The sequence below is a fragment of the Manis javanica genome, chromosome 1 (assembly GCF_040802235.1).
Source record: "Manis javanica isolate MJ-LG chromosome 1, MJ_LKY, whole genome shotgun sequence".
NCBI classification, from domain to species: domain Eukaryota; kingdom Metazoa; phylum Chordata; class Mammalia; order Pholidota; family Manidae; genus Manis; species Manis javanica.
In genome coordinates, this window is record NC_133156.1 from 11,043,953 (window position 1) to 11,062,558 (window position 18,606).

The window sequence follows — 18,606 nt, forward strand, 5'->3', positions numbered from 1 at the left end:
GAGATGAAGGGCACTACTTCACCATCTTCCTTCACCTCTTGCTAAATGGAAGCACTGAACACGAGGCAGTGGTGGGCAATGCTTCCAGAGTGCCTCTGATGCCCAACAGCCACTTCCCTGGGAATCTGAAACCACCCAGAGCTCCTGGTGAGCAGTTGGGGAGTGGATCCTGACATGGATCTGAATTTCTCACTCTTCTGAGGTGAAAGCTGTGGGATCCTGCCAATGGGGAAATAAATTTCCAAGTAAAAATCCATGAGAAATGTGTTCCAAGTGAATTCTTTCTGAATCCTGCAGTGAGGAGTTTGTACAAGGAAAAGAAAGATTCTGAAACCAGGCATGTGTAATAAATGGTCACTGCATGATCCAGTTCTCCTTCAAACAGTCACATAAAAGAACACTCCTCTGTTTGGAAGAAATGGTAGTACAGACATTATGTTTTTGAGAATTTTGTTTTTTAAAAACTCCTCTCTCAACAATACTAAAGTGCTTCCTAGGTTTTTTCAGTTGACCTGGAAGAACAACACAGAGAAGGTGGCTGCCCAGGTCACCATGACAAGGGACAGGAACCCTCCTGCTGAACCAATCTCCTGTCACACGTTCTGCTTATCCCAGATTGATCTGCACAGATTCATGCTACCTTCATCTCAGAGGAAAAGTGTTCCCAGTGACATAAAGTCTTGTTAAAAATCCCCAACCTGAGAAAAACAGGTGCTCTGTGCAGAGAATAAGACTGGGCTTCTACAGAGACAACTTTCCAGGGAGGTCTAGAAAACAGTACTGTCCAGCTGGCAAGGGGTGCATTTCCTGCTTCCTTGAGAGATTCCTCATCCCAGCAGGAAAGAAAAACTAAAAGATCAGTGGTGTGTGTGCACAAAAAATTAAAAAGGGTATTAAACTTCTACAGCAGGAAACTAACAAAATGTAATCATCTATTTGAACAATTCAAATTCAGTAGTCCAGCATGTACTGAAACTTAATGAGCCACTTTGCTTTAGAGTAATTGTTACACGGGGTTTGATTTAATCAATCTCAGCAGGCTTGAAGTCAATGTGATAAACTTTCTTCAGATGTGCTAGAATGAAAATGCTAAGTGACTATGCTACTGAATCTGACGTATGCAGTAGTATAATCTGCTTCGACCTATCCACCTGAAAACATTGACCGTGTAACGTTAGATCATTCCTGCCTCTCGCTGCTGCTTGAAGACTTCTGGGGCGGTACCCGTTTGGCATGAGGGATCAGATTAGAAATAAAGATCAGAAAAGCAGAAAGAGTTCATGCTTCCTCCTACGAGATTACTTCTATATCAGAAGGAAGGGGGATAGCATTCTCTGAGCCCTATTGAGTATCTTTCCTAATTTTGACTGTAGCCATGAGACGCACAGATGACCTGCCAGCAGCAGGCGGAGGCATGCACTGCCTGTGTTATTGCTGAGACTCGACATTGCAAGTGTGCGCCCAGGATCAGTGCCTCACACTCACGGGATCCGCGTCTGTGTTTACAAATGGTCCCCACTCTCAGTGAGCGCTACACATGAGCCATGGTGCCTTGTGAGAGCACCAGACTCTCTGCCAGGTACATGGGCCTTCACAGATCAGAGTCTGGAGATGGGTCTGGCAGCACTAAGCAGAGCTGTTTGACGGATGCCATTGGTGAGGGCAACAGTCCCACATAGGGAAAGAAGTCAGTCTTCTGACACATCTTGCAATGCCTCGTCATGAGTAAACTAAATGTTCAAAAGAAGCGGCCAATTCCCTTATTCAGAATTTGTTTCCTGTTTCATTTACTTAATGAGGCCAGGAGTCTAAAGGGTGGACTTAGAGGGGAGCACTCTGTGATTAGTGGTACATCCTACACCACACTGGTACAACAGATCATCATCCTGGTACCATCACTTACACCAACACACACACACACCTATGGATCACAGCCTTTATAAGACAGGTGTTATGCAAAAATTTTTCCCAGTTCATAAACTGTTCTTTTCATTTTCTTAATGGTGGAAGCACAAAAAGCTATTCATTTTGATGAACTCGAACATCAATTTTTTCTCTTATGGTGCATTTTTTAATTTTGGTGTCATATCTAGGCAATGTCTGCACAATATTAGGCAATACAAAATAAATATTACTAAGTCTCTCTCTCTTACACACACACACACACACACACACACACAACCACAGATCGCACCCAAGCCCTGGAGCTGGGACTGACAGAATAGACTGCCTAGCCCTTTTCTGGTAAGTGCAGGACCAGACCATCCTGGCAGAGGGGCCCGAGGACACAGACACACCAATGCCACGGGCTGAGCCTGACTCCAGAGAACCAGGAGGCTCATCAGTAAGATGAGCCAAGCGACCTACTCTGGGGAGTTCTGACTCTTTCCAGAAAAGTCAAAGGCAGAAACAGTAGAAAGTAGGTCTCTCCGACCTTAAAACATAGCACTTTAAAGAATATTTTGTTTACTTTTCCTAGTGTATTTCTGGATTATTTGTTAACCTCACATTTTTTTAATTAAAATGTATTTTGAACTTTTCATTTTATATATATAATCCTTTTGAATGTAACAGAAGCTGTAGATATTAATATGTCCCCTTCTTCTTTACTGTTTCAGCTGAGGGATTGGGGGATGTTATTTCAGAAGGATCCGTGGAACATTTAAGCAAGGGCACTTCCTCTGAAGGCCTGCATTTCTACAGCCTATTCAGTCAGTGGGGAACGCGGGTGATGATGGTTAGACCACAAAGGGGACTAGTCTTCACCATAAGACTGAGCTACTGTGTGCTGGCTGGACAGAAGTTTCCCCAGTGGGAGATTTCCACTTAGTAATTGGGCGGTAGAACAAATACAGTGACTCAATTATCTCCATTTGCAACACACATTTAAATGTACCAGGCCAGCCTCACAGTAAACAGCAGTTATTTGCCTGCCCTGCACAGCAAAACAAAAGAAAAAACAGAAAGGGAACAAATCATAAACTCAAGATACGAATTCGCCTATTTCTTTCTTTAATTAATTTGGCTGAAATTAGAAAGCCACAGGACTTAAATTGTACCACAGATTTCATCCTGAAGGTACTAACTGTGGATCACTCACTCGAGTCCCCTGGTCCTGGGCACACTAGGTTCTAATAATGCATCAGGATATTTTAGTGTAACTGTTGCACGGGGGTTTGGTTTGATTAATCTCAGCAGGGTTCACAGAAGGCCCACGAAGTCAACATGAAAAATGTCCTTCAGATGTTCTATTATTAAAAGTTGAGTAATTATGTCACCAAAAGAGGAATAAAGATGGCTGCAGTTTCAGGGTAAAAACCAAAAGAAACACTTCCCACAAGCTGACAGAAACGTGTGTCTCTCTCCACAGTGGGAAAAGAAGGGATGAAATTGCCAGCTGAGTGTCCGGTGCCAAAGCCGATCTCATCAATAGCCGCTCAATTAAAAACAACAATGAGAAGGTTGAATGAGTATGTGCAACAGGACAGGGAATGCGAAAAAGATTATACTGTGCATTCTTTCAAATATGATTAGAAATACATAACTCATAATACAGTGACATCGAGACCCTAGAAGACAGATCAGGTGCCAAAGAGAGACGGAGTCGAGAGATGCATATGTTTAAAAACTCAGGTATTTAGGTACAAATGGCATATTAGATCAGGTACAGAACCCTAGGGTGCCCGACTCCCATTTCCATTCCCATTCACATTGTAAAGCATTGCTGCTTCATGATTTTAGAATCTGGTTATATTCCAAAACCTCAAGTTTTTCTGCATGGGGGTAGGGAATGGTGCCCAGTGCTGGGCAGGCCAGCCTGGGGGTCCTGTGGGCTCTGTTCACAGCAGGCCACCTGGATCCTTGCAGAAAGGATGCCCACAGCATTTATGAGGAGGGGAGGTCCACTGCTCCGGGGCTGGTTCCTCTCCCACCCCTCAGAACAAAACACAGGACCACAGGAGATCTCCAGGCCAACGCACTTTCAGCATTCAGCAAGTACTCAACAAACAACTGAACCGCCTCAGAGCCAGCGCTGAGTATACACTAAGCACTCAGTATGTGCCAGGCACTCTTCTGTGCACTTTGCAAGAATGCATTCATCTCATCCCCCAACATGCATGACAATGGTTCCCAAACGTTTCAGCCCATGGGAAGCTCCTAAAAATCCCAACATCCAGGTCACACCCAAGACCAATCACAATATTTGGGAGTGGGAGTATGCATCAATTCCATTTAAAGACCCCCCAGTAATTCCACTGCGCAACAAAGCCTCAGACCCTTACCTGAGAGATGGGCACCATTACCATCTACATTTTTCAGATATGGGAACTGAGACACAGAGAGGTTAATGCTTTGCCAAGGCCACACAGCTGGCAAGCAGCCGAGTTGGGATCTGAACCCAGTTTATCTGACTGCTGACAAACACCAAGACACCTCCCTATAAAGTCATAGAAAGAAATTTCTGGATGCAATGAATTGAAGCAGGGTGGCAACTGAAATCATGAAGGAGGTACACTGGACATGAAGAACAAGCCATGCGGGTGGCTGTTCACTTGAGGGAAATCTTCCAAAATCCAACCAGGCCAAAACACAGGTGCAGTTCTTGGAAAAGATCAGCGTACAGCCACGAACAGCGACTGTGGAGGACCTCGGGAAGCACGTGTCCCGGAACAAAGGTTCTCACACCTCACAGTGGGTGAACATCACCTGGAAGGCCTGTTACGGTAGAGACTGCTGGGCCCACCCCAGAATTTCTAATTTAGTAGGTCCAGGAGAAAGCCTTAGAATTTGCTTCTCTAACAAATTCCCCCAGTGATGCTCACACAAAACCAGCACCCTCGGCACCCCACAGTGGTCACGAGTGACAAGCGGAAGCAGCAGCCACATGGGATGGTTTGAGGGGCCCTGGAGTCACAGAGCTCGTCTGTCTCCCCGGAGGGTCTCCCCAGAGCCTGCAATGCCTCTGCCAGCTCCTTCCCATCACTCTGCTCACTCCTATCACCATCCAGCCCAGGCTGCAGCTATCTCCTCCTCCAGGAAGCCTTCCTGGACCCTGTGCCTCTCCTATACTCCCCTTACTGATCACAACACCCGCTATGAGTTTCATGACCTTCCTTCCCCATGCCTACCTCTCCCAGTGGACAAAAATGGGAGCCTCCTAGAGGACAGGGGCTGTTTCTATTACTCCTTCAACCTTCAGCATCTATCACTAGGCCTAGCTCAGAAAAGGTACAAAACCAGTGTGCACATTTGGGCACTCCATCCCACCAGGAAGGATGGGCATGGGACAAATTTCTGAGCAGAAGTTTTCCTTTCAGCCATAAGAGAACGTCCCAACACACAAACTGTATGTGTTTCAAAGTACATGTGTAAATTGTTTTAGGATTCAGGTCTTATTTATCTGTCTGTATATTATAAATATTATGGGCTGACCTCAGAACCTTATGTAAAGTGACTGAATGACAATTTTACCACTCAAGTACAAGACTGCTCAATATCCCTATTATTCAGAACAACAATTCCTAAGAAAGACTATACTGTGAGCAGAGTTCCAATACCAGGAACACTCTCATTCCTGGCCTCCGGCCCCCTCTGCTGAAAGCCAGTAAAATCTCGGACTCACCGTCCCCTCGCACCTGCCCTCAGTGTTGAGTAAAGGTCCCAGCTGCCCACTTTTCAGCAGACTGTTTCCTGCCAGTGACACTGTCCAGTTTGGTCGTTTCAGACCTGTGTTCTCTGTTCCACCAAGGATAGCCTGCCAGTCTCAGGAAACAAGCTCCATCATGATGGGAATGGGGGCTGAGCGGAAAGGCTGAGCCCTTCCTCTCCCACGTCAGCCGGGAGCATCCTCTTAGCGCTCCCCGACCTGGCTGAACCCAGAGAGAGAGGATGGGGAGTTCCAGCCCAGACCCAGCAGGCCAGAGCAGGAGACATGTTGAGTCAGGCACGTGGTCCCTGAACTTACAATGCTGAGCTCTCCTTTCTTCCACAATGGCACAAGCTGGTCCTGCTGCAGGGCAACAGGCAGAGGTTATTTCTGACCCAGAACTCAGGTCCCTTAAGGTCCTGGCTAGAAGAGGCGACAGTCCTGGGTCTAGGACATGTGAGCATCATGAGCACAGGACGGGGTGCTGCCCACGTCCATGGATGCTGACGCCCGTGTATCAGAGAGACACACCATCTCTTCCTGGTGCCGCCACTGCCACAGCTCTGGTGTTCTCTCAGGGCCAGCGAGAAGGCACCATTCCCTCTGAGGTCTGGCCCTGGAGCTTCTGTGAGGCCCCATGCTCAAGCGCCCTGCCCATGCTCCCCTGTATCACCTCAGTTTAGCAAGCAGGAACCATCATCCAGTTTGCAGAAGGTTCCACATCGGGACACTGACGTCCAGGCATGTTGCAGGCTGCAGAGGAGCCAGCCACGTGGAAGCGTGCGTGTGCCTCTCGAAGCCAGGCAGGCCTGGGTTCATCTTTCAGTCTTGTCACTCACTACAGGGCTTTGGCCACAACAACACTGTTGCATTTCATTTTTTCAGCTGTGCAGGGGGGCAGTAAAACCTAACCTGTTCTTCAGTTAGAACGAACCTCATGGGCACCACAGAACACAGACAACAATTTCAGCAAATGTTTCCTCAGGTCTCCCAAGGATGGTACAGAACCACTCACCTCATCCTAGAAACTAATCACATACACCATATACCCGAGGGCATTAGGGCTTAATTCTGTAAAGAAAGGCTGATGTGGAATGAGCTGGGCATCATGGATAAACAGTACCCTCAGGTCCTCTGAGGGTTCCTGGAGAAAGGGATTAAACAGATGGGAAGGACAGAGCTGGGAATCAGGAGGGCGCGGGTGAGAGTCCAGTCCGAGAGAAGAGGGTGGGCCCAGCAGAACCAACATAGAAGCAGCAAGTAACCTGACATGCTCTCCCCCTTCTCTGTCTTATTTGAGATGCAGAGGGGAAGAAAATCCTGTGAGCACTCTGTACATAATGCAAGTCTCCCTACAAATGGAAAATACAATTAAACATTCCGGTTACTGATTTTCAAATTGCCATGTATTATATGATTTGCCTCTAGAAAGCAATGTACATTTGCTGTTCCTTCCAGGTGTTTTGGAAATAACAAAACAGTTTCTAAACCATTTGAATATATATATGTACTTCTGTGATTTTATGATCCCCTTTATGCCATTACATAACTCAAAAGCAAGCATTTTTTCAATATTTAGCTTTCAGACCAAGTAGTAATAATAAAACCACTGACTATTTCCATTCTAAATGAATCTGAAAGGAAAGGGAAAGAAGGCTCAATGCTCTCGGCAGCCTGCAGGGAGGTCAACCCACCAAAGCCACAGGGCCGGGCACCGAGAGCCCTGGGCCAGGAGCGGGCAGATCCGAGATCAAGGCCAGCTCTGCTGTTTCGCTGCTTTCCCTTGAACACGTCATTTCATTTCTCTGGGCCACAGTTTCCTCATTTGTCCAGTGTAAGGGCCTTCCATCTAACAAAAGTGTAAAACTTTACTTACACTCTGTTTTAGTATCTACAAAAGTAGAAATACTTGCCTCCAACTTTCAGGAAGATAAAGACTAACAAGGAAACACTTGAAAGAGGCTTTAAGATTATATAATAAAATAGAAAGAAAAAAAAAAAGACTCAGAAAACACAGGCTGTCGGGGACACTAGAGGTCTGGCCAGCTAGGGTGAAACTGGATTCTCCGTGCACAGCAGATGGCTGGCAGTGGTCTTTTGGGTGAAGCTTGCTGCTAAGCCTTCCAGGAGCTAAGACCAGAAGTTTCTTTCAGTAAAGCAGGTTGGAAGTGAGCTTGAAATTGACAGGCAGCCCAGGTGGTGTTCCCAGTCTTTCTTAGGGACACTGGACATTAGATTTTCCCCATAAACTGTTCTTCAGGTATAGATATTATACCCTCAACTGGTATAAACTGCAGACTAAATAAAATGCGTTAATAATGACTTCATTCCCAAAGCCAAATCCCAGCCCATGTCTGAGTTCAAAATTCCCCTGGCATGGAGGCTCAGCCGCCTGGTGAGAAGGCTCTACAACCACGAGCAGTTGGGCCTGTGACTTAACTTCTCTGAGCCTCCCTTTTCTCATCTGTAAACGGGATAGTAATAGTATCTACATTACATAGATACGAGGAAGAGCAATGAATCATTACTGCATGCAAATCCCTCGGAGAAGAGCACATACTAAGTGTCTGATACATGCTACCTAATGCTCACATTAAAATCAATATTAACATAACTCAAGAACTATGTTTATTTCACATATTACTTCAGTAAGAAAACAGCAACAGGAGCAGGTGGGGAGGCCCTGAAGTCCGGAGCACTCCTGGGGAAATGCAGCTGCTCACTGCCTCACCCTGACACTGTCCAACATTCCGAAATACACGCACCTGCACGGGAATGGAGGGCTGATTGGTACTGAGGAAGAGGAACCTCGGGATGGCGACGGGGTGGGAAATTCACAACCAAAGGCCGTGAAACAAGGTGTGCTGAGAAGGCGGCTGCAGGCGGCGGCTGGGAAGAGCACCTGCAGGGAGGAGGCAGGTAAGAGGCCAGAGGGCTCTGGCGGGAGGAACTGGAGGAAGAAGGAAGTCCCACACCCACAAAGCATATAAATGAAAAGGCGGGTAAACCACAGGGGGAAAGGAAGACGGCGGACGGGAGAATCAAAGCAGGTAATGAAAATTAGACTACTGGATAATACGAAATAGTAACAAGAAACTCTAAAGGATGGGCTGGCGGCAGAGAACAAGGCTCAGCAGCACATGGAGAGGTGCACAAATAACAGCAGCCGGAGAGAATACAGGAAGGACGTTGGGAAGATGTGGGACTGAACCGAAAAGCAGTTATTTGTTAGGAAAGGTGAAAAAATAAAATGGAGTGAAAATTTCTGTGTCTCTTGGCAAAGGAGAGCCACGAACTGGGAGCAGCGGAGGGGCGATTAGGGAAGGGAAACACCAATTGAGCAGAAGAGGCGGCGGGGGGCAAGAGAAACTTGGGAGGAGAGCGCGGGTGGGACGAATCTGCACAGGCTTGGTGGCGAGCGCTAAATGAATTCAAGTAGTTCTATTCACACACTTACTATCCAAGGCTGGGCAGCAAGTAACCAAGAATTTTACTAGCTTTGGTTTGCTTTGTTTTCAGCACTTGGACGAGGCGAAACTCCCCGCAGTCAGACGGACCGCCCGCCAGCACAGGTCGCCTGAGGTCCCTCTGACGTGGGCAGCAGAGCGGGTTTGCACCTTCCTAGGGCTGGTGCGCCAACTCCTCACCGCGGCAACCAGATGGAAGCAAACCAACTCGAGCAACTCGCTCCAATTCAGAGACTACAGACCCCACATCCGCCAGTCTTTCTCGGGCAGTGAAGACCCAGCTGGGACCTGGGGGGAAACTCGCTTTGGAAGCTAGTTCTCCAACCGCACTCGCCGTTGCAGGGAAGCTGGGCCAGTGCTGGCCGCCCCCGGCTCCCGCACCTTATCCGCCTCGGGCGCGGCAGGCAGCGGGCCCGGCGGCCGCGAGCGCGGGGTAAGGTTTCTGGGTAATCCCTGGCCCCGCGGGGCTGGAGGCGGCCTTTCCCGAGAGCGCCGCCCGCACACCCGCCCCGGCGGCAGCGAGTCCCACTGCGGGCCACCAACAGGTGCGCAGCCGCGCGGCTGGAGACCCGGCAGGAGAAGGGGGTAGCGCGACCGCGGGCCACGGAGCCGTCGCTCGAGGCGTCTTCCGCTCCCGGCGGCCTCGACTACCCGCCCCGCGCCCCCGACGCAGCCTCACCTCGCGCGGTCCGCACTCGCCAGAGCCGCAAGGCCGGCGGATCCAAGACGTTCCTGCGACACACGGCCGGTCCCGGTCGCGCGGGCTCCGAGCACGCCAGGCTGTCGCAGGAGCCTCCGCTCGGGGGCGCGGTCTCTGGGCCGGCGGCCGGCACACGGCGCGCGGGAGAAAGCGCGGCGCTCGATCGCCGCCCGCGCCGCCGCCGCCGCCGCCACCGCCTCCCGGCCCCCCAAGCCACGCCCCCGCCGGGCTCTACCTCCAATCGGACCACGCCCCTGTCCGCCTACCTCCCCAGGCCACGCCCCGCGCGGCTGCCCGCCGTTCCACCCTCCCACCCCTCCCAGCGATTCCCAACTCCCACCCTTCCCCCATGGGAAGACGGCCACGCCCCCGGCCCGTAGCCCTTCCCCATCCCCCCACCTCTTTTTGCCTTCGACCTCACAGCCCAGCACCTCCTCCTACCACCACCCTCAGCCGCATCCCCCTGAACCCGGCTCTCCCCAGACCCCTTCAATCCCCTGCTGCGCCCTGGGCAGGAGGAGACGCCGCGTCTCCGGGGCAACCGCCCTGGCCCCGCCTCTGCCCCGGGGGGCGGTGGGGGTTCGCTCTAGGCTGAGGCACCGTGGATGCGCTTTTTCGCGCAAAGGTAACAAACACGAAGTGAAGATTTTTAAACCTCCTTGTTTCCCCAAGGCCCAGGTCAAGTCTTAGGTGTACTGTTCCGGTGAACGCACTGAAATATCACCTTTCCTATGTGGCTCAAGGCCTAATCATGAATTCACATGAAAACCAGAGGCGAAGCAAACCCTTCAGCGCCTCGATCTAGGCCTGAAATATATGACCTTGTTTGCATGCGACTAATGCAATTCATAAAGTAAGAGTATTCTTTTTAAAAGTGTCGTTTTTAGATGATTCCTTTGAGTGGTTATTATGTGCCAGCATTGTTATAAACGTGGTACTTTTATACTCAAAGAACAATTACCACTATTTTTAAACTAAAGAACATAGAAAAGTATTAAATTACTCAATGAAAAGTCAAATTAATTTTAAATATGCTTTTTAAATAGTGAAAAAAATATCCTGTATAATACTCAAAAGGCGATACAGGCCATTATACTTGTCAAAACCCACAGAAAATGCATCACAAAGAGTTAATCCTAATGTAAATTCATTCATCATGATGTATCAATATTGGCCCATCCGTTGTACCCAAAGGGCCACACTGATGTAAAATGTCAGTAAGAGGAGAAACTGGGAGGGGGGCAGTTCGAGGGAATAGATGGGAACTTGTTTTCGACTCAATTCTTCTGCAAACCTAAAACTACTCCAAAAAACAGTCTATTAATTAAAGCACACACCCCAAAATAATAATGGTAATTATCTCTGGGTGGTGGAAATATGAGCAAATTTTTGTTTCATTGTTTGAATCTTTATTGAAATTCCTCACATGTTTGACAATGGGTATACGTTTTTAGAGCAGAAAAATATACTATATAAATAAACCATGGAAAATTTTAGACATAGTGTGAGAGGCTAATATCACATATTCCATTTTATTCTACTCTATATCACTTAAAGGAAATCTGCATGGAGCTCCCATAAACACTAAAATAAAACTTATTTCAGTATTGTTTTAAAGAGTATCAAGGACAAAACTGAGAGGTTTTCCTTATCTCTTGAGAATTAGCACAAATCTGAGGAGAAAATTTTGATTTTTCATTTTAAGAAATTTGTGTCTGAAAGAATCATTTCTGCCTGCTTGCAGACCATTATTAATGTTTACATGCAATACCTTTTCTGGTGAAGAAGAACACTATACCGGAAACTACGTCCTTAGGGAAAAGAGGCCTGGCCTTTAGATAAATGAATTTCTGTAGAGTTGTAAAGACCCGGCCTAGCGGCATCTTCTTCCGTGTTACAGGTGACCTGGACGTGCCCTTTGTCTTTTTGAGTTTTTTCCTTTCAGCAAAAAGTAAAAGCTGCCTCACTGGACTGGTTGGAAAATATCAATTTTTTCCCCATATAAACCTCCTGGTATCTTAGCACAGACAGGTGCTTAACAATTATTAGTTCCTGTCCTTTAAAAAATATTTTTTCAGGGTTTTAGTGGAAATTCTGAGCTCCTGAGATGAAATATATTTCTGGTTTTACATTAATACCCTATTGAAACAAGGCAGGATGGTTCAAGAGAAAAATAATTGTTCTTACGTGGAGGGACTGGGGCTAAATCCAGCATATTGCTAGTTGTATGCATCAAATGGATACATCACCAAACTTCTCTGCATCTCAGTTTTCTAATCTGTTTGTTCAGTGAAAGATTTGGGCCAGTGACCTCTAAGTTTCCTTCAGCTTCCTTCATTCCAGGGAGACTCTCAGTGTGACTTCTGAATGAAAAGGCCTTAATCTCCTATAGTGACCTCTCGCTGTTCACAGGACCAGCCATCATTCATGGCCCTTCAAACAAAGCTGCTATCTGCATTCTACCTTCCCGACAAATGGGAACCTCCAAAGGTTTGTTTGAACTTTTTCCCTCTGTGATCTGCTGGTAGTCAACTCTGATTAGTAGCTTAAACTCTAGTAGCAGCCAATCCAAAGCTTTCACCAAAAATTCACTGCAATGCCCCTGGTGCTTCCTGCAGGGTAGTGTCTGGAGATAGAAATTTCCATCCTCACCAAGTCTAAAGTGCACCTCTTTTTTGCCTAATATCTCCAAAACTCTAATATGTCTTTCTATTTATATTTTTTGAGCATTTAATATGCTATGTCCTGCACATTCATTGTCTCTTTAAAACCTCAAAGCAGCCCTGAAGTACCAGTACCAGTCTTGTTTTATAGATGGGGAAAACAAAGTTCAGAGAGGTTGAATGAAGTGCCTAAGGTCACACAGCCAGTAAATGATAGAACCAGGATTTGATTTCATGTTCTTGCCTTTAAACACTATGAAGAAAGCAGTACTGTGAGTTGCTCCAGGGTTCTGACAAAACATTGTTGTCTTCAGTCGGCTGTAAGTTCCACCCCTCAGGGGTTTCTCAGGGGAAGCAACAAGGAAGGAAAGGATAAGGACTGAATGCTTGTGTGCCCCCCCAGTTCATATGTTGAAGCCCCAACCCCCAATGGATGTTTCAGGAGGTGGGACCTTTGGAAGTTGAGTGGATTTAGATAAAGTCATGAGGGTGGGGCCCCACCATAGGATTAGAGCCCTTGTAAGAAGGGACCAGAGTGCTTGCACGCATGCTCTCTCTCTCTCTCCCATGAGAAGACACATCAAGAAGGTGGCCATCTGCAAGCCAGGAAGTGACCTCACCAGCCCCCAGATCTGCTGGCACCTGGGCCTTGGACTTCCCAGCCTCCAGAGCTGTGGGAAATGAATTTCTATTGTTTCAGCCAACTGGTCTGTGGTATTTGTCATGGCAGCCCGGGTGACTCAGGCAGAAAGGAAACTCCTTTCTCCTCATTATAGATGTTTTCCTCTGAGGAGGGTCCACAGAGTCACCCCCCTAGCCTCGGGCCCCACCTCCAGTGCCAAAGTAGGTGTCACCTAACTGGTGGGGGAAATCCGGTGCTCCACCTACCTTGACAGTACAGACCTAACTATTTAGTAATGCAATAGTAATTTCTTAAAAGCACAGAGGCACTCTTTTTCTAGCCTCTCCACTCAGACTACAGAAGGATGCCATCTGGGGTCAGTGTCTCTGCCTCAGAGCCAGACTGTCACCTGGCTGGAGTGACTGAGGTCCCCACCCGGCTGGGGGAGCAGGCAGGGCACTCAAAGTATTAGCAGGAACTGTCCACACAGATCTAAAGTCACACTTGCCAACTGACTTTGTCAGTACTGGCACTGACATTTTTATTGTCATTTGTGGGTCTCCATCCTCCTGTTTCTTAATTGGTTGTGAAGGTGGGAAGGGGAGAGAGAGGAACCAGCTGCCCCACAACTACCCCTGAAACAAAAGGGAAGACCTCTATGTAGGCTCCCTCGGTAGAGACAGGAGCCTCTTCCCCACCACCCTCTGGTTTCAGGAAAATGGCTTAACCTGGCTCTGACTTTGTCCTTATCTATGACATACTGTGGTGAAGATTAAGTGTGATAGTGTACGGAGAGTCCTAGCACAGAGCCTGGTGCATGGTAAAATGCTCCGTAAAAGGTGGCTGTCATTACTGATCAGAATGGATCAGAAGCATTTGCTGTCTTATTCTATAGTTTATCAGAACAGACATCTTGCCAATTTAAGGCTTCTAGGTGGAAAGAATAATTCTTGGTATTTGTCAAACTATTTTGGCACATAAGTTCTATTCAGCGGAGGGCAGGAGTGTCCCATTAATTTAGGCAGAAAGAGAAAAGACGTTTCCTTGCTCTTTGCCCAGGAACAGGGCACCGAGGCCGAGAGGCTGAGGGAGCATGGGGAGCATGGACCAGGAGCCAGCCCCCCGCGGCGTCCGCAGTGCCCGCCCTGTGTGCTCAGAGGGGTGCCTTCACACGTGGACCTGGAGGCCTTGAGAAAGAGAAGAGGGTGAGCAGTAGGAGGGTCGCTGTCAATAGAGGTGAGGATACCAGCACCCCGATCTGAGAGTGCGCACTGGCTGGACCGAAGGGGCCTTTCAGAGCCCTTGCCTACACGCTGGCTCTCTCTTTGCCGGCTCAAGCAACTCCTGGAATCCTGTCACCTTTATTAAATTGCCATGATTGATACCCTCTCTCTTACCGCTTTTTGTTCTGTCGCTCTGACCCCTTCATCATGTCACACGACGCCCTTAATCCTCTATGCGATGTGACCTCCGCCCTCAGTGATGGAGCACTGGCTTCAGAGACAAGCAGGTCTGCCACAGAGTCCCCCTTTCCCCTTTCCCTACCTGGGTGGCCTTGGCTAAGCTCTTCTTAACCTTAGTTCCTGCATCCATAATAGAGAACGAAGAATACCTGCTCTGTTGCAGTGGGGATTTAACAGCATCCTCTCTGGGAAGACTTGAGAAGAGAGTATGCGATACACATGGCTGCTAGCAGCACACACGGGCAAACCCAGGGCTGCCTGGCGACCCCCAGTGTCTTCTTCAAGGCTCACCTCAAGTTCCCTTCTTCTTTGGAGCCTCCCTGACTTCCCTGGTAGGGTTCATTATGTCATATTTGGTGACACCCTAAGACCTCAGATACATTTTTGTTTTAGCACTGACCAGAGGGAACAGGAGCTCCTTGAGGACAGTGAATATGTATTTCTTAAATGAATAGACCTTATTTTTTTTAGAGCAGTTTTTGGTTTACAGAGAAATGAATCCAGAAAGTACAGTGTCCCCAAAGACCCCCTTTCTCCCCACCAACAGTCTCCCTTATTAACATCTTGCATCATCAGTGTGATATATTTGTTAAAATTGATAAACCAACATTGACACATTTCCTTCACCTTTCTTATTACACATTCTGTGGGTTTTGACATTTCAGACATCATATATCCACCACCAGGTCATGTGCAGAACAGCTTCACTGCCCTGAAAAACCCCGACTCTCCGCCTGTCCATCCGTCGCTCCCCGCTAACCATGGCAACCACTGGTCTGCCATCACCATAGTTTTGCATCATCCAGCAGGTCACATAATGACTCGGGGAGCCTGCAGCCTTCGGTAGCATTAATTACTTCAATGTTGGATGTGCTTTGTCCTAAGAATTATTTCATTCTAAGACTTCAGACACACATTGGTTTTAGTTCTGATCAAAGAGATTGTGGTCTCCTTAAGGACATTAGTATTTTTTCTTTTACTTTCTTTATTTACTTTGGGATCGCCCACAGCACTGAGTACATAGTAGGTACCAGGTATTCAATAAAATGATGGTAGTAATAATAACAATAAGTCATTAGTTACTATATGCTTAAAGGTATATTATAAACTTAAAGAGTGAAGTTAAAAAAAAAAACAGTTCCTAAAATCAGGGTGCTGACAGTCTAGGCAGGCTGCCAGTTCTTTTCGGCTGATTTTTTTAAGTCCTGCTAAAACAATCATTCTTTTCAACTCCAAAATTCTAAGCAAACTCCTAATAAGCATCATAGCCCACAACTATAATTTGAGATGAATCGTGTGGCCACTTTTGAATTTCAACTCTGACCACTCATCCATTTTAAAACCCAAATTAATTCTATTTTTCCCCCACCAACTTCAAAAGTGCAGGAGAACAGATAGGAGAGATCAAAATGATTCACTGTTTACTTATAAGTAGCCTTTGAATAATGAGAAACAGGTTAAAAGAGACAGTTATATTATCATAAATCTTAAAAGAGGGTTATTTCACAGATCAGAATATTAATGAGAATATTAATATTAATATAATATTAGTTCACGGAAAACCTCTAGACTTGGGCAGTGAGAGAGGATGAATAAATAGATGTGCTGGGAAAATTAGCTATCATAATATAATCATGTTCTTTTAGGTTTGAGAAAATAGTGGTAAGGTATACACTAACCAAAGTTAAGTAAACTTAGTCCTTAGACAGAAACTCAAGGATTCCGGCACCTTCTTGGACTTACTGAATTGTTTCAGACATACAGACTGCTCCCTGAACATTTTTAAGAATTAAACTACAAGTAATGTAATGGAAATAGCTTATCATCATTATGACAGCTACCATTCTTTGAATCAGAGTACACTTTGGGTTTTACCTACATCCTTTCATTCACTCTTCAGAATGACAGCAACAGTTTTGGTGTCAGACATTGCTGAATTTCAATCCCACCCCTGCCACTGAGTAGTTAAGTGACTTAGAGCAAGCTACTTTATATCTCTTAGCCTCAAGTATTTAAAAAACTTAGATACTGTGCAATACATAAATCACACATGTACAGCTGGATGGGTGTGTGTGTGTGTGTGTGTGTGTTGGACAGATCCTCAGATGACCCACAGTGATATCCACCTCTAGGTGTTTGTGTCTGCATGTAAGTCACACTCCCTGAGTGCAGACAGAATCTGTGATTTCACCTATCCAATAGATATGGCAAAGTAGATAGAACATCACTCCCACAATTATGTTATATAAAGACCCCATCATAACAGACCGGAGGTAGAGACTCATTATTTAATGAAGTAAGTGGCCATGCTGGAGAAGCCCACACAGCAAGGAACTGTGAGCGTCCTCTAGGGCCTGGAGGCAGCTTCTAGCCAACAGGCATCAAAAAACTGGGGCTGTCAATCATATAGCCATAAGGAAATAAGTTCTGCCAACAGCCTGAAGGAGCCTGGGAGCAAGTTCTTCCCCACTCAAGCTTCCAGATCAGAACATAGCTCAGCCCACATCTTGATTGCAACTCAGAGGCAAGGATCCAGCTAAGCTGTACCCAGACTCTTGATCCATGGAAACTGAGAGAAAATACGTATGTGTTGTTTTAACACACTAAGTATGTGGTTATTTGTTTTCACATCACAAAAAATCAACACAATATTAATGTAACCACCAGACTGATAAAAAATGTAGAACATTTCTAACACCTCAGAAGTTGCCCTTCTGTCTCCTCCTAGTTAGCAATGCCCACCACCCCAAGAGTAAAGATTATTCTAACTGTATCATCTTAATTAGTTGTTTGTTTTTGAGCTTCATCTCACTGGAACTATGCCATATGTATTCTTTAGTGTCTGATTTATTTTACTTAATTTTACACCCGTGAGATTCATACATGTTCTGTGCAACAGTAGTTTATTCTTTTCCATGGCTGCATAGGATTACACTGTTGGTATCATGTCCTAATCTAGTGTTGATGGACAATTAACTTTTTTCTACTAGGGGTTATTATGATTCCATGAACATTCCTGAACATGGTTTTAGTAGGAAAAAAACACACACTTCTTTTGAGTATATACCCAGGAGTAATACTGGGTGGTAGAGTTTGCCTATGTTCACCTTTATTTAGTACTGCCAGACATTTTTTCAAAATGGTTGTTTCGGTTTACATTCCCATAAGTGACTTAAAACAGAGTTCCAGATGGTCCGCCACCCTCGTTAACACTTGGCATTGTCTTGACCTCAGTTTTCTCTCAGAAAAATAGGGGTACTAGTAGTACACACCACTCAGAGCTGTGACCATCAAGTGAAAACATATACAAAGGTCCTCATAAAATTGTACTTGTTTGGTAAATGGTACATGTTTATTTCCATTTTGCTTGCCAGATCATGCAGACAGAATGGCTGCGCTGGGATTCAAACCCCAAGAGATGAAGTTCAAACTCCATCCTCTTTCCACCACACCCTTAACCAGGCCACTTCCTAGTCATTTTTAATGGGCATCAATCTCCACAAATATTTCAAGGTTTTCTCTTCTTTCAGAAACTGTTCTCTTGTGTAGATAGAGGAAACATGTGCTCTTTCTACAACTCAACAATGTGGAGGGCATTTATGATTTCTTTTATAGAAAATTTGTACACTTCATTGCAATTTATGCTGAAACATTCTCTCTGCCAAACCTTCTGTTGAAAGTGGCCTTGGCTGCCCTTGCTGATGTCTTCACCTAAAGAGCTTAGTTTATTCTTAGTTACTCCTAAATTGTCAACTTCTTTGTTTTTCTGCCATGTTCTAAGAGATATTTAGGATTTCTATTTGTTCTATTATTTAGTCCTTGTCAGCAAGACAAAAAAGAGTCCTAGTCACAGAAAAGGCAATGAAAGAAACAGGAGCATGTGTACTGGTGGCAGCAAGGCTGAGATGTACCAAGTGAAGGCAGGCAACACGGGCCATGCAGCCCAGAGACAGGAGAGCAGATGGACGCCATGACTCACACATCAGAGGTCCCAGGATCACACAAGGGCCTGTTTGGGAATCCCAAAGACACCCATGGGCTGGT

General features: G+C 46.3%; 2 protein-coding genes across 2 annotated transcripts in view; one reads left to right on the top strand and one right to left on the bottom strand.

The window, feature by feature from the left end:
* The window catches only part of SPATA13 (spermatogenesis associated 13), a 154,642-nt gene extending 144,715 nt beyond the window's left edge, over window positions 1-9,927 (bottom strand). The window contains exon 1 of the mRNA XM_036994702.2: window positions 9,794-9,927. The gene's annotated coding sequence lies outside the window, so the exon portion shown is untranslated. The remainder of the gene's footprint in view (window positions 1-9,793) is intronic.
* Window positions 8,024-14,478, top strand: LOC140850734 (uncharacterized). Its single transcript, XM_073242262.1, has 7 exons — window positions 8,024-8,042; window positions 8,363-8,562; window positions 9,167-9,369; window positions 9,457-9,547; window positions 9,704-10,439; window positions 12,227-12,304; window positions 14,159-14,478. The coding sequence occupies exons 1-7, from the start codon at window positions 8,024-8,026 to the stop codon at window positions 14,359-14,361; spliced, it is 1,530 nt and encodes a 509-aa protein (XP_073098363.1). The 3' UTR covers window positions 14,362-14,478.
* The last annotated feature ends 4,128 nt before the right edge of the window (window positions 14,479-18,606 follow it).

Bases quoted from the DNA above. Each gene is read 5' to 3' on its own strand.
- LOC140850734 (XM_073242262.1), top strand. The intron at 9,370-9,456 runs GTCTTTCTCGGG...TCGCCGTTGCAG, and splicing joins TACAGACCCCACATCCGCCA to GGAAGCTGGGCCAGTGCTGG. The intron at 10,440-12,226 runs GTAACAAACACG...CGCTGTTCACAG, and splicing joins ATGCGCTTTTTCGCGCAAAG to GACCAGCCATCATTCATGGC.